This window comes from Caretta caretta, chromosome 2 (assembly GCF_965140235.1).
Source record: "Caretta caretta isolate rCarCar2 chromosome 2, rCarCar1.hap1, whole genome shotgun sequence".
In the NCBI taxonomy this organism is placed as follows: domain Eukaryota; kingdom Metazoa; phylum Chordata; order Testudines; family Cheloniidae; genus Caretta; species Caretta caretta.
The window spans coordinates 257,310,174-257,325,372 of record NC_134207.1 but is presented as its reverse complement, the minus strand read 5'-3'; the positions used below and the strand labels follow the sequence as shown (position 1 = coordinate 257,325,372).

Below are 15,199 nucleotides of genomic sequence, written 5' to 3'. Positions count from 1 at the left end.
GTCTGGGGATCAAGAGATGGGTGCATGGCTGAAGGAGGTCAGGAACAGGGCTGGAGCAGGGTCAGAATAGGACACAGACAAGGTGGGAGTGGGCTGGAACAAGGCTTGGGCAAAGCTGGGGCTGGAATAGGGACAGGATCGACTGTAGTCTGGAAGCCTAGGAAATCTGAACCGCAGCAAGGCAGCAGGAGGGTCCCTAGCTGAGTGGTGCTATTGGACAGATGAACTTACAGCTTTGGTAGTTGGAGTGAAATATCTGTGCCTGGACTCATCTGACTTGGACCCTGCCCAAGGATAAGTATGTCACTGCAGGCTCTTCTGGAGGGGTGAGTCATAGCTGAGTGACCAGCCTTGGTCCAGCTGTGGGTTTGCCTTATCGCCATGGCTTAACTCCCAAAGGAGAGGGCAGGGTTCTTTTAAGGTTCTTCCCAAGAATTTTATTCAGGAATATGGATATATGACCAAGCTTTAAAAAAATAAATTAGAATAATGTTTACTACTTTCATATAGTGCTTTACATCTTCAATGTGCTTTTCAATATTAATTAATCTAATTAGACTTGAAATGTCATTTCAGACTTCTTACTTTAGTGTGTACTTTGTGCTTACAGACTCTCAGAGCTTCTGGGAAGATCTACATGCTCTTTTTTATGCTGGTCATCTTTCTGGGCTCATTTTATCTGGTCAACTTGATCCTGGCTGTAGTAACAATGGCATATGAAGAGCAGAACAAAGCTACTATTGCTGAAACTGAGGCAAAGGAAAGGAAGTTTCGGGAAGCCATGGAACTGTTAAAAAAAGAGCAAGAGGTCCATGAACTATTCCCTTGTTAAAATTAGGCAGTTTCCACCAACTGTATATAATATTGATAGTGAAATGTATCATTCATTCCCTATCTTTGAGTGTGTATTAACAATGACGCTGTGGTCACTGATGAGAAGAGGTGCCAACTACTATCTTATTTAAAATTATCAGACTGCTGCCAAGAGTAATAGGAATGTTTCCTTATTGGTTGGTAAATTGTAGCTGTGAGGAGTGAACAGCAGAACATAACATTAGTCCATGGTACTGTAAGCAAATTGATATTATAAAGTATGTCTAAAATTCCACCAATCTATAGTTTCCACAGACATGAACATTTTTTGTATTCCTCTGCTGTGCTGTTCTATGCTTGTGAGAAGGCTGGATTGAATATATATTGAAATATACAATTTTTTTTGTATTGAAATATTTAATATTGTATTGAAATATACAATAAATTTTGTTCTTTGACGGCTTTAGAGTTAGATCCAAAGCCCACTGGAGTAAATGAAAAGACTCTAGTTGACTTCAATGGATCAAGCACCTGGAGAGCAGAATTCTTGTATAGAAAAATATCACTGAAAACTTAACACAAATTGTGATTTTCAGTGTTTAAGCCCTCATATTGGGAAGTGGATAGATTATGCAGAATCAGGTTAAAAATTGAGTATTTTTACAGTAAGCAAATATGTAGTGAGTATACAAAAATGGAAGTTGAACCACATGAATGGTCCAGACTGTTATATTTTGTCTCTGCTAGGGACTAGTACCTGTTTGCACATAAACACAGCATGTAACTTCTTGTTCAGTGCTCTATGTGGAGTGGGAAATCCTTCCTAATTTCTGCTGTGATCAGCTTGCACCAAAAGCAAGGAGTGTTGGTATTTAACCATCTATATGAAATGATAATTGTTAACAAGAAAGAATTACAGAGCACAGCAATCTTTTCCCTTACTGAGATGCTAATTGTGCAGTGATAATATCAGCTATGGTTTTGTTTGTTTAATTTTAGGCATTGGCTGATAAAGGAAATGATACAATGTCACTTTGCTCTTTTGAAATCTCGCCTTTACCCTCAAAAGAAGTCAAAGATAGAAGCAACAGGAGAAAGAAAAATAAGTCCTTAGAGACAGAAGATTATGGGGAAGATAAAAAAATACACGAATCACAGTCCAGTGACGATCAACGAAAGTTGGTAATTCATTGTGTAAATTCAAGAATTGCTCAAAAACACAAATACAACCCCATTAAGAAACAGTAGGCTGTATTTATAGATAAAAGCTAACATCCACTTTTTCAATCTTCAAAAAAAAATCTCTTTTGAGTTGGGAAGGAAGCATATAATGCAAAAGTTAAACTTTTGAGAAAGTTATGTGTGAAAGAGAAGGTATAATGAAAGTGAGGTGTCACCCTTTATTGCAGAATTTTCTGTAAGAGAAGTAGTTTCATGAACATTTAAAAATATAAATAAAAAAAGCATTTCTTGCCATATTAGGAAGTGAAACAAAACTGCATTGGAACTAGAATTCAGTTAAAATTCCATAAACAGTCTTTTGCAAAACTAAAATCAATATTTAGTGAAATGAAGTTACAAGGATTACCAGAGATTCCTGCCTCAGCTGATAGGATTTCAATAACTGTCATTTAAAATCTAAATTAAATCCTTTTTGAGTAACTTTAAACACCTTCCCTCTCTCTAACCCTCCTAGAAAGTTGGGGATTGGAGGGGGGAATAAATATTACCTGCTTTTCGTAGATCCCCTAAGGGGGGAGGATGAAGGCGGCAAGCAGTGGACTCCTGGTGCCCCCATCCCTGTATCTCTGGGAGGGTTAGAGATGGGGGAGACCCATCTGAATTTTCTCCTTGTCCTTTGGGAAGGAGGGGGAGATAGGGGCCACATTCACCTTTCCAAGGAGGTAGCAGTGATGGGGGGTCAGGTACTCCTTTGTTCTTCGTTCTGTTTTGTTTAACGGGGCGTGTCTTGGGTACCTGACCCTTCAGTGTCAAAATAGCTTTATCTGGCTTGAGTGAAGCTCCCTCACTTCTTGATTGTAGTCCTCTGAGTTCCCTTCTTTGTCCCATTCTTGGTTTGATTTTGTGTCATTAAGACGGACTAGGGCTTAAGGAGCATGAACTATCAAATCAGGTCAGCTTCTCCATTGCAAGGCTGTCTTTGTTCGGAATCACTTATGCTCTTAGGTGTCTAAATATTTACCTCCTTGGAGACTTGGCCATGAAGGTGCAGAAACTTGGAATCCTAGCTGCTCCTTAGTGAGGAAGAGAGAGAGAGCTCTCTGAGGGAGGCTCAAACTGGAGATTTGCTGTTCCCTCCCCAAAATAAATAATTTTTCAGATTCAAGTACTTGGTAGAAGCCTTTACAATACAATGTATTGATACAGGCATGGTTAGAGTCATATCCTTGTGGTATTCTTAGCTGATAACAAAGGGAACCTCTCCATGTCCGCTTATATAAAACATACCATGATGCATATATGTGCTGTGACTTCTGAAATCTGCAGAGTTTTTTAAGAAATATGCCTCGTGAATATTAAATTCGGGGGGAGGGGATAGCTCAGTGGTTTGAGCATTGGCCTGCTAAACCCAGGGTTGTCAGTTCAATCCTTGAAGGGGCCATTTAGGAATCTGGGGCAAAAATTGGGTATTGGCCCTGCTTTGAGCAGGGGGTTGGACTAGATGACCTCCTGAGTTCCCTTCCAACCCTGATATTCTATGATTCTAAAGTGGGACTTATGGATCTTCCATGGTTGATGGGAGAACTCAAACTCTTTATCATTCCCAAGAAATGTATTGCTTGATATGCCATTTCCCCCTTTTTCCTTTTTTGGGACTTTTAGGCTCTTCTTGGTCTTACTTATGGTGCCAGTGCAAATCAAATGAAGCGCAGGCTCAGCCATGGAAGCATATTCAATTTCCAGATATCTGGCAGAGACGTTGGCTCCAAAGCTTATCTTGGTTATGATGAGGTCAGCAGTGCTGGGGAAAATGAAATCCAGCGTGGGTCACTGTTGGTTGCACGGACTGGAAGACAACTGAGTGTGCAAAGTCAAATGAGCCATAGTTCTTATCCTGCTTCTCCAAACTACATGCAGAATGGCAAGTGCAACAACACAGATGGTTACAATGGCGTGGTTTCATTAATGGGAGGAGGAAGCACCAGGGCATACAGTCTAGAACCATCTGCTCCTGAAGGGTTATTGCTCCCCCCAGTTATGGAAAACCCTAGAATAGGTGATTTGGTAAGAAAAGTGCAATTTTAAAAACATGTACTTCATATTATGTTTTCCTCCAGAAGCATAAGGTTTTCTGTGGTTTCTTTACGTACTTTAACATATTGAACATCCACAAAAACACAATAGGGCAGGATCTATTGAGGAAAATCTGCTCTCTGCTATGCTATTTTAAATCTGGAGTAACTCCAGTGGAGTTGAGAACAGAATCTGAACCAGTGTGAGCATCGTGGATCAAATTCATCACTTGAATAAGAAGATAAAACTTCACTGATGTAAATGGATCTGCATTTGCTTACTCCAGCAGAAAAAGTGGCCACATGAGTTTAACACAGTTCTCATGCTACTGACAAGTGTTGTAAAAGTGGTCGAAGTATTTCCATTCTAAACTGCTTTTTTCACCTGTTTGGAACTTTTGCAAACTTACTTTTCAGGAACCTGAAAGTTTCTAGGTCTGGTCTCTTCCAAGTGGTGAAAAATTTGAGCAAAATGAGTTCAGCTATATTTTAATATGAAAAATAATTTTTGTGATCTTTTTTGAGCAGCTCTTGTGCTGAAATGGTTTGCAATAGAAAGATATAACTTGGCATGAAAATGCTCCTTAGTGAAAATAAGTGATCCTTGGTATCCCCATGGAAATCCACTTTTGTTTGGAGAATTTATAATGGTTTGAAAATTGTAGTCTGCCTGTAATATAACCATTTTTAATAATCTCTCATTGTACTAAAGCAAAGAGCAGCACTGTACATGGATGTGTGTTAGATTTTAGATCCTTTGAAAAAGTTTTATGTGGGATTTCAGAAATTTTGGAGAGTGTGTGAAAATTTTCCCAGTGGGGATGAGATGAATATGCAGGACATAGGGAGAAGCAATAAAACAGGCTGAGGAGAGCTGGCGCTGTAAAAAGAAAATCATATATGCACAATGGGAGATCTGCAACCTATTGATCCTTCTGTAGGATAAAAGAGTTGAGAAGATAGGGAGTGGGAAAAATGTGCAAAATGTTAGGACTTATGGGTGGTCATTGCATTTATCTAGCCCTGGTTGAAAGCATACAGACCCATTAAATTTTTATATAATTCCAACCCAAATCCATGAAGAGAGGGAAGGAGAGGGAGGTCATGATAGCAAAATTAATAGAATATTATAGCATAGACTATCTGCTTGGGCACATGTGTGCAACATGCCAGGTGTTTCATGATGTGCAGAAACACTACAGATAAATTCAGGATAGGAAATTCAGAAGGCTCAATAAAAGAGGAATTGTAGCAAGGCAGAATCTCTTTAACCAAACTGAAATTTGTGCAGAAGACTTAATGCAAATACTCTGGGAACTAGAATGGCCACAATGGATTAGGGCCTTCATTTTACATCTCATTCTAAATGGCTATTTCCTGCAGAAGAAACCCATTTATTCACTGCATGTCTTCATTCATATTAACCTCCACAGCTACCCCAACTGCCTGATACTTCACTTTGTTTTGTGGTATTTTACTAACCATGTTTACTTCTTTAAGCAGAGCCCTTTATGTGATGAGGGGAGCAAGATGTATTTGGCCCCTCGTCTGTCAGTGGATTATTTTAATGAGCCACTTCAAAGACAAAGGGCAGCAAGTGCAGTCAGTGTCATTACCAGTGTCTTGGAGGGTAAGTCATTTCTCATCATTTTTTAATTCAAACCTAAGCATATGTTGATGTGAAAGATCAGAATGTCATCAAAATGTCAAGAGTAAAAAATTTAAAGTTGCTAATAGAGCCTTTGTAGATGCTATAGTTAGGAAATTCCAGAATTAATGTTGCCTATGCAGCCTTAATTTGGCTATCTTGTGAATATGTGTTATAAAACAGTCTTTAATTACATGATCAGACTTTTTATTCTACAGGACTCTTACCTCATTCAGTGCACAGGATGGACAGGGAATGAGCTAGGAGTAACAGAAGGAGAAAGGACATTCTTTTGTGTTTAAGGCACTGGACCTGGATACAAGAGAGCTGAGTTCTATTTCTTGACTTTGCCATAGACTGTGATATTGGGAAAGACTATCACAGGCACATGCCCAAGGGAGCCAAATAAAGATTGCACAAGCAAAATTAATTCTGTCATTTCCAGACTTTTCTGTACTTGTCTTTGCCATCTTAAAATTCCTTTAATTTAGTTTTTATACATAATTATAGATGGGTCTGCTAGTATCACCTATTATTAAGGTTACCTGACACATCTCATTATAAGATTCAGAGTAGCAGCCTTGTTAGTCTGTATCCGCAAAAAGAAAAGGAGGCCTTGTGGCACCTTAGAGACTAACAAATTTATTAGAGCATAAGCTTTCGTGGGCTACAGCCCACTTCATCGGATGCATAGAATGGAACATATATATATATATATATATATATATATATATATACATACAGAGAAGGTGGAAATTGCCATACAAACTGCAAGAGGCTAATTAATTAAGATGAGCTATTATCAGCAGGAGAAAAAATCTCATTATAAGATTCTGTTCCAGCTGCTTATAACTTTGCCAAACATTAATCTTTTGGGCTGAAATCCTATATATTGGATGTCTACCTCAGACTGATCAATTTTGGAAAATTTTAGCTGTAAAAGTTTAGCCATTTCTGAAAAAAAATGGTTAGGGAAAAAACCTTTTGTTTTGCCCATGTTAAAAAATTCTGGAGACCTTTTATTTGAGAAGCTCTAGTGCCCTCCATTCATTGAACAGAGATTTCAAATTTGGCAGGGGATATGTAGGTTATTTGAAAAAAACAGGTGTGGGGATAAGAGGTGGCCTGGATTTTAGGATTAATTTCCAACTGACTGGGCTGAGTACATTTGTAACAATTTTGTACCCATTCTTTGTTAGTTGTCATACTGTAGCATTAGCAAGAGCTTGAAATATAGTGGCTCTCCCCCACTACATGAGGCATTCTATTCCCTCCATTGTTCTACCAGTCTTTTAAATCACTTTTTGATAGGTTATCAGAGATAGTAAATAAATAACATTAAGAAAAGCATTGGGAGGGGTGAAAATTTGAAGCAGTACCTGCAAAGCAACTGTCATGACCTGTCCTTCCGTGGCATACTTTGTTCAATATCAGCATCTCTAGGTTGCTAGTATGGCCTTTCACCCAGGGGTGCTGGAACAATTTGTATAGTGTGTGTGCTAAGAGCCATTCAACCAAGCTATAAACTCTAGTTCCTGCACCTATGCTTTTATCTCTCTAATCTTCCTCTCAGACATTTGCCTGTAAATATCAGGTGATCCCTCTATTTCAGGGGACCTGCAGGTCTCTTCAGAATCCCCCAGTTGACTACACCTCCAACTTTTGGATTTGAAAAACCGCTAAACTTTTATTCCACCAGACTAAACATAACAAACATAACAATAGCTTTCAGAACCATCCTGCTTCTTACTCCACTAGGGGAAACCTATTCTTATAGGAGTCTGGCTGTGTGCTTCCTTGCCTGACCACAGTCTAGCTCTATGACCCCACTGTGATCCTGCTCCTTCTGACCCCAGTAACCAAATGAACATCCTTCAAATTCAACCCCCCCAAAGTTCCAAATGGTGGAACTTCCATCCAGGAGCCAAGCTTCTATGTCTACAACAGCATATGTGCTTTTTGGTCTTTGTCCCACCTGTAAAATGTGGATAATAATACCTCCTCATCTTGCAAAAAATCAATTGTTTGTGAAACACTCAGATACTATAATGATGAGAGCCATAGACAAGCCCACAAGGAATTTAATAATTTTGTCTTCCTAGCAGGGTTTGAATGTGTGCAGTAAACAAGGCATGGGGCCACACTTTGATCAATGAGGAGAAAACAAAATATTGAATAGCTGCTAATTAGGTGAGAACCATCCATCCTGTGCACTGAATGAGGCCCGGGTGCTATGGGAAAAAAGTGTGTAATCATAGAATTAAAAACTATGCATATGTTTAAAGTTGCCAAATTAAAGTTTCACAGATAACTTTAATTCTGGCATTTCCTAACTTTTGCTTCACTTTGCAAACTTTAATAATGCTTTTTAAATATAGGGTTTTGTTGGTTATTGTTTTTGTTTGTTTTGTTGGTGTGTGTAATCTCTATAATAAAATCCCAAGAATGTCATTCTGTTGTTACTCTGAAGCCTAGAATATCTATACAGTCAGTGTGAGCATGGCTGAGCACCCTTTTTTGTTCAGAATATCACCAGGTTGAATCATCACTGGGTTTTGCAGTCTCTTGCTGTAAACTTTTAAAGTTTTCAGTCATTTTGACTTTATGAATTATACCCATGCTGTGTTTGGCGACAGTAAGGCATGTATCTATGCCATGCCAAGAGTCCTAGACCATTGTGATATCAGAGGTAATTCAGAAAATCACCCTTACTTTACAGCTAGTTTACATTCAACAATTTCATTGGTGCTATCAGGGAGACTGCATAGATGGCGGATTACTTGGCCCAGCTACCAAACCTGTGTGCCTAACTAGCACCCACACAAATCCACAAAACTCTCCCAGCACAGTACAACAGACACAGAGATGAACAGAACCACCCACCCAGCCCACACAACAACCCCAAACGTGATTCTGAAGCCTAGAATGTCTGTGGAGTCAGTGTGGAACACAGTGTGGAAAAATGGAAACAGCTACAAGCATGGTTGAGAGCTTTTTTTGTTTGGAATATCACCAGGCTCAATCATCACTTGGATTTGCAGTCTGTCACTGTCTAGTTTTTAAGTTCTCAGCCATTTTCGTCTTTTTTTACATACACGATTTTACGAATTACACCTATGCAACAGCACAGACTGTCAGCTACTACTGTAAATAGTTTACAAGTATCCAGAATGATCAGTTGCTGCAGAGGTAATACACTCACTGCCCAGTCTTCCCCAAAATAATGTAAATTACATGGTTTTAGTCAAATAAATTCTATACACCAGATGGAAGAATCACACCACTTTTTTCATCACTCTCAGATCCTTGAAAATAGCTGTTAACCTTCCGTACAGTTTCCACCAGCATTGTCCAGATCCACTGACAATTTTGAGCCTAAAAAATGTTACCTATGTGTATGTACTGAGTTTTGCCTCTACTGAGATTTGGCTTTATGTGAATCTAAAACTTTCCCAAGATTCAGGTGTGATATCAGGCGAAGTGGATCTAATCAAAATTTAAGTGTAGTACAGGCATTTCACTTCAGCATTAATCAGTCTCAGAGTTATTTATTGCATGCAGCATGGTCACTGGTAATGTGGCACACAAGATTTATAACATGTAAGTGGGGAGAAAGCACAAAAGTAGTTTTAAGTTTTATATTCCTTGGTGCATCTGGAGCAAGGTTTTACCCCAGTCATATTTTTAAGGGTGTTGACAGTAGAAATGTATGTCTCACGAATAAAGGCCTGATCCAATGCCTGCTGAAGTTCAGTGGGTTTTGAATGAAACCTTATCTGAAGAGAACGAGTTAAAATACTAATTCTCCGGTCTAGGAAGTGTATTTAAAATGATTGCAGAGTGACGGAGTGCCTCTGTAGAAAATGAGTGATATGATTTCAGAAAGTATCCAGAAGAGTTCCCTGATCACTTGTGAAGTGATGGAATTTGGGGGGTTTTTCCTGTGCTTTCATTAGTTGCAGTTCTTCTTTTGCCACTTGGCTCACCACTGATTACCTGGTTATTGCTTTGTTTTTTGTTTGTCATTAAGAACTTGAAGAATCACAACAGAAATACCCTCCATGCTTGAAAGATTTTGCCCTAAAGTATCTTGTATGGGACTGTTGTCCGGTATGGCTGAGAATCAAGAACAAAGTGACAATTTTAGTAATGGATCCATTTACTGACCTTGCTATCACTGTTTGCATTGTGATGAATACTATCTTCATGGCATTAGAGCACTATAACATGACAAACACATTTAAATTCATGCTTCGCGTAGGCAACATGGTAAGTGAATTGTCACATTCTATATCAAGAATGAATTTATGGATATTTCTACCCAGAATACAAAGAATGCTGATAAGAAAGAAAGTTTTCTCTTTCTCTTTCTTTCTTTCTTTCTTTCTTTCTTTCTTTCTTTCTTTCTTTCTTTCTTTCTTTCTACTTCAGGGATATGGGGTTCCCAGATGTTACTTTTGGTTTTCAGACATTCTAAACATCAATTAGAATGCAGCAGAAAAGCTTAGAGTTTTTATTGACAATGCATTATATGAATACATGATAAAAGTAGGATCTGCTGTTCAGATTTCATTGACCTATCTATAGCTATGCTACTATATTTGAAGGAAGGTAGTCTAAAGAGTACCCTTTTGGCTGACATGACTTACTGTTTCTTTGTCACAGGTCTTTACTGGCATTTTTACTGCAGAAATGATCTTGAAGATCATTGCTCTAGATCCTTATTACTATTTTCAGCAGCGCTGGAATATTTTTGACAGCTTAATTGTCACCCTCAGCTTAATTGAATTGGGTTTACCCAGAACTAAAGGCAGTAAAGGAGGAGGAACCCTATCAGTTTTACGTTCTTTCAGACTGGTAATGTCTCATACTGATTCAATCTCATAAAACCTTTTGCATGAATATAATAGAGGATGTCAGTGCCCCCCATTCAGTGCAAGGAAAATTAATTTGTAAACCCTCAGTACTAGAAATGGGAAAGACATTTTGCCAGATTTCAAACCCATTTGGATTTGACTGAAACTAATACAGCATTAGTATTTCAACTTGGAGATGGTTAAAAACATATGGAGTGAATGAGATAGAAAACCCCCCCAACATTAATATACAGTGAAAGCTGGAGCAGAGAATGAACAGATGAAAAGCAAAAGCAGAGAAACTGAGAAAGAAGAAGCAGAGCTGGAGATGGAGAAAAATTGTAATAAAATAGGCATCATTTACATTATATAATCGCTAGGCACATCTACTAGCCTGAGTTTTAGAGAGGTGGCTGGTTTATCTATCCATATAATATATATCAGTCTTTTTTTTAGCTAGAAACTTTGGCATCAATAGGACTATTCACATGTTCAAAATTAAGCAGGTTATGTGCCCTGTATAGTATGGTGATGGATGGCATAAAAAACTCAAGATAGATATGTGGCCTGATTTCTAGAGGTGCTGAACACCCATAACTCCTAATAACTTGGAGTTGTGGGTCTAAAATTTAGACCATCTGCATATAAAAGTTTGATTATTGTAAATGCAAATCAACTACAAATTAGGTTAATCAGGAAAGTTATTAAAGTTTTGTTTCTAGGAGACATGGAAATATTGGAAGAATGAAATCTGCCAATGTGCTGTCCCCCAAGATTATTTCCTGAGAAATTCAAATTGCAAGTTGGTAATTTATGTTTATGGAAGTGTGCAAAGACAACAACCAGGATTGGGGCCTCATTGGACTGGACTGTCTATAAAGATAGATAAGAAACAGTCATTACCCTGCAGGGCCTGTGAGCAAAAAGACACAAACAGATAAAGAGCAGGGGATAGTGATATAACACATGTGCAAATCAGTATGTCTATATTGCATTGATCATATATAGACTTTAAAATATCTTACATTTCAGAAAAAAGAAAAGGAGTACTTGTGGCACCTTAGAGACTAACCAATTTATTTGAGCATGAGCTTTCGTGAGCTACAGCTCACTTCATCGGATGCATACCGTGGAAACTGCAGCAGACTTTATATACACACAGAGAATATGAAACAATACCTCCTCCCACCCCACTGTCCTGCTGGTAATAGCTTATCTAAAGTGATCATCAGGAAATGGCCCAACCTGATGATCACTTTAGATAAGCTATTACCAGCAGGACAGTGGGGTGGGAGGAGGTATTGTTTCATATTCTCTGTGTGTTTATAAAGTCTGCTGCAGTTTCCACGGTATGCATCCGATGAAGTGAGCTGTAGCTCACGAAAGCTCATGCTCAAATAAATTGGTTAGTCTCTAAGGTGCCACAAGTACTCCTTTTCTTTTTGCGAATACAGACTAACACGGCTGTTACTCTGAAACCTACATTTCAGAGTGTTTGAATAGTTTAAAATGTATGTATAATGTTTTTAACCATTTTTAAACGATGCAATGTGAGGAATATCTAATCTTCTGTTATCTAATGCTATGTTTTATTTTTTACACAGCTTAGGGTCTTCAAGCTGGCAAAGTCCTGGCCAACTTTAAATACCCTCATTAAAATCATTGGTAACTCAGTGGGTGCCCTGGGTAACCTCACCCTGGTTCTGGCAATCATAGTCTTTATTTTCGCCGTGGTAGGAATGCAACTTTTTGGGAAAAACTATGGTGAAAATTGCCATAAAATAAGTGAGGATTGCAAGCCACGTTGGCATTTTATGGATTTTTTCCACTCATTCCTTATTATATTCCGAATTCTGTGTGGAGAATGGATTGAGACCATGTGGGGTTGTATGGTGGTAGCTGAGCAACCATTATGCCTTCTAGTCTTCTTGCTCGTCATGGTGATAGGAAACCTAGTGGTGAGTTTCCAGCTATTTTTCTATTCTTATTGCATATATAGTATACAATATACTGACTTGTCTTTTTATCACTCAATGATAAGTCCCTCAAAGATGTTGATAAAGAGGCCACACTATGTTGTGCTCTAGAAAATCCCATTTGTCTTTCACCTTTAGAACTCCTATTAATATTTAAAGTAAGACACTTTCAGTAGTGTAGCAATGAACTCTTTCACATGATAGTGTTCATTCCAGGGAGGAATAATTTTCTAACAGGAAAAAAAATACTGGCAATAATTTATTTTCTTATCAGGAGTTTGGTGTAAATTATCACTAAGTGTATGATTATCAAAACTTGTATCTGCACCGCGTTCTTTGCAATCAGCCCCTGGACCCATATGTAGCCACACTGAAATCAGAATTCTGTCAGTACATAACTCAATGCAGGCTCGTAGTTCAGGTCTCTTTAGATGCCAGACATTGGCTCTACTTCTCCTCTCTTTTACACTAGGCTAAATCAGGAGTAACTACATGGAAATCAGTGTAATTACACTACTGTATAAGTAGCGTATCTAAAAGAAAATGCTGGCCCATTAACTCTGAGATGACATTTTCATTGCCAACTTGCTTTCGGCATATTAGTGGAATTTAAAAAAAGCCAAACAAATAAATATTAAGATGTGAATAAAAATTAAGTTCAGTTGGAGTTAAGGTTAAAAGCACTTAAGAATAGCTTAAGGGTACCAAACATTACAGGGATGTTGTAATTATCCCTAAAACAAACATTGCAAACCCAGGACATTCAGAGTTAATCAAAAACATCAGCTTGTGATGTTTACATAGCACACCCCCCTCCCAGTCTCATATTTCAAAACACAATGCAAAATTAAATATATACAGTGAAAGACTCATGGGGTACAAGATCCAATTCTTCTCTTGCTTACACCAGTATAAATCCGGAATATCTGAATTGGAGTTAACAGAGTTACATGGTGCAAATGATAAGAGTCTCAGGACCAAAGATTCTCCTTATATGTGTTATTTTAAATTTGTAGGTTGGAGCTGGCAGTGATCTCTTATAGTAAGAAGCTTAGTGCAATAAAACGAAAAAATTTAAAGCAGTCAAAACCTTTGTGTGGCAGGAGACGGGGTAGCCATCTGGGGATAACTATCTTGTCCAATACGAAGCATCGTAAATGATCATGGACTCCTACCGCCTTGATCTTGTGACAAAAGAGCTGAACAGTCCGCATACAGTGAGGTAGTTGGCCAATGAGACTACCACCCTAGGAGACGAGCTGCCAGTAGCTGGCCTGAACCTGCCAACCTCTTTGAGAGAGGGTTTTTACCTGAATCCTGTTGCTCTTCCTCTGCTGCTGGGTTTCCTGAATCAAAGTTTCACCCAGAACTGGCACTTTTCAGGGGAGAGTTTGAGGAAAGTCACAGAAGTAGAGTCAGTGGACTTGTCTACAAGAACATTTAGTCTGTTTCAAAGCGGGTTAGATCAAAGCTCACTATGGACCTTTTAGTATGCAGTTACATGGTCCACATGGACATTTAAAGAGCAGCAAGCTAATGTGGGGTAGATTTACACCCCAGCTTGTTGTGAACTAACTGTTCGTGTAGACCAGTCCAGTGATACTAAACCAAACTAGCCTTGCAGCATTCCTTGATGAGTGTTCCCTTCTCACTGCACAAAACACAGAACCCTTCCATTGTGTCCCAGGCCTGTCCCCCAGCATACCCTGCTACTCCAAATACCTATCCCAATGCCGCCACCCTACCCAACCCATCTTGTGATTGTGATTTAGTGGTGAGTGAAGGCAAGGAGACAGGAAATTTGGATTCTATTTCTAGCTGAATCACTGATTCACACTAAAGGAGTACTTGTGGCACCTTAGAGACTAACCAATTTATTTGAGCATGAGCTTTCGTGAGCTACAGCTCACTTCATCGGATGCATACCGTGGAAACTGCAGCAGACTTTATATACACACAGAGAATATGAAACAATACCTCCTCCCACCCCACTGTCCTGCTGGTAATAGCTTATCTAAAGTGATCATCAGGTTGGGCCATTTCCAGCACAAATCCAGGTTTTCTCACCCTCCACCCCCCCACACAAATTCACTCTCCTGCTGGTGATAGCCCATCCAAAGTGACAACTCTTTACACAATGTAAAGTTGGCATGGTTTTCAGTCTGCAAAATTTAAAAAAATCAGGCCCTATATACATATCACATTTAGCTTATGAAAGCTTAGCTGGGAATTCACTAACATCATAAACTAATCACTCTTTGTCCCTTCCTAGTCAATAGCATCTCACCTTCCACAACCTCTTACCTTTGCAGAGAAGGTTCCCTGCAGAGATGTCAGAATCAGGTGGACACGGTTCCCTAAGGAATTCTCTTCTAATCCTTTCGGCTTCTGTCCTGACCTTGGGGAAATTTCTCAATCTGGTCTTCTAGGGTCCCCATCGTTCCGTTGCTGAAGACATTTACTGGGGATGCACTGTTGGGGGCAGTACCCTTTGAGGTCAAACTCTCATACAGTTTCACTAGGTAATCACCAGATCTAGCAGTGGAAAGATGGTTCCCTCCCTCACTCCCACATGTTGAATGTCTCCTGATCCTCTATTTTGTTCCTGCCTTCTTACCGGTTTTACAAGTGATGTTTCACAGGAGCATGTTG

The 15,199-nt window shown here is 39.0% G+C and overlaps 1 protein-coding gene across 2 annotated transcripts in view; it reads left to right on the top strand.

The window, feature by feature from the left end:
- Window positions 1–15,199, top strand: part of LOC125631203 (sodium channel protein type 5 subunit alpha-like) — a 92,815-nt gene that overhangs the window by 21,480 nt on the left and 56,136 nt on the right. For both annotated transcript variants that reach the window (XM_048837520.2, XM_048837521.2), the window contains exons 9-15: window positions 611–808; window positions 1,813–1,995; window positions 3,658–4,059; window positions 5,568–5,697; window positions 9,746–9,984; window positions 10,381–10,572; window positions 12,176–12,529. In XM_048837520.2, the coding sequence (XP_048693477.2) occupies window positions 611–808; window positions 1,813–1,995; window positions 3,658–4,059; window positions 5,568–5,697; window positions 9,746–9,984; window positions 10,381–10,572; window positions 12,176–12,529 (1,698 nt within the window). The remainder of the gene's footprint in view (window positions 1–610; window positions 809–1,812; window positions 1,996–3,657; window positions 4,060–5,567; window positions 5,698–9,745; window positions 9,985–10,380; window positions 10,573–12,175; window positions 12,530–15,199) is intronic.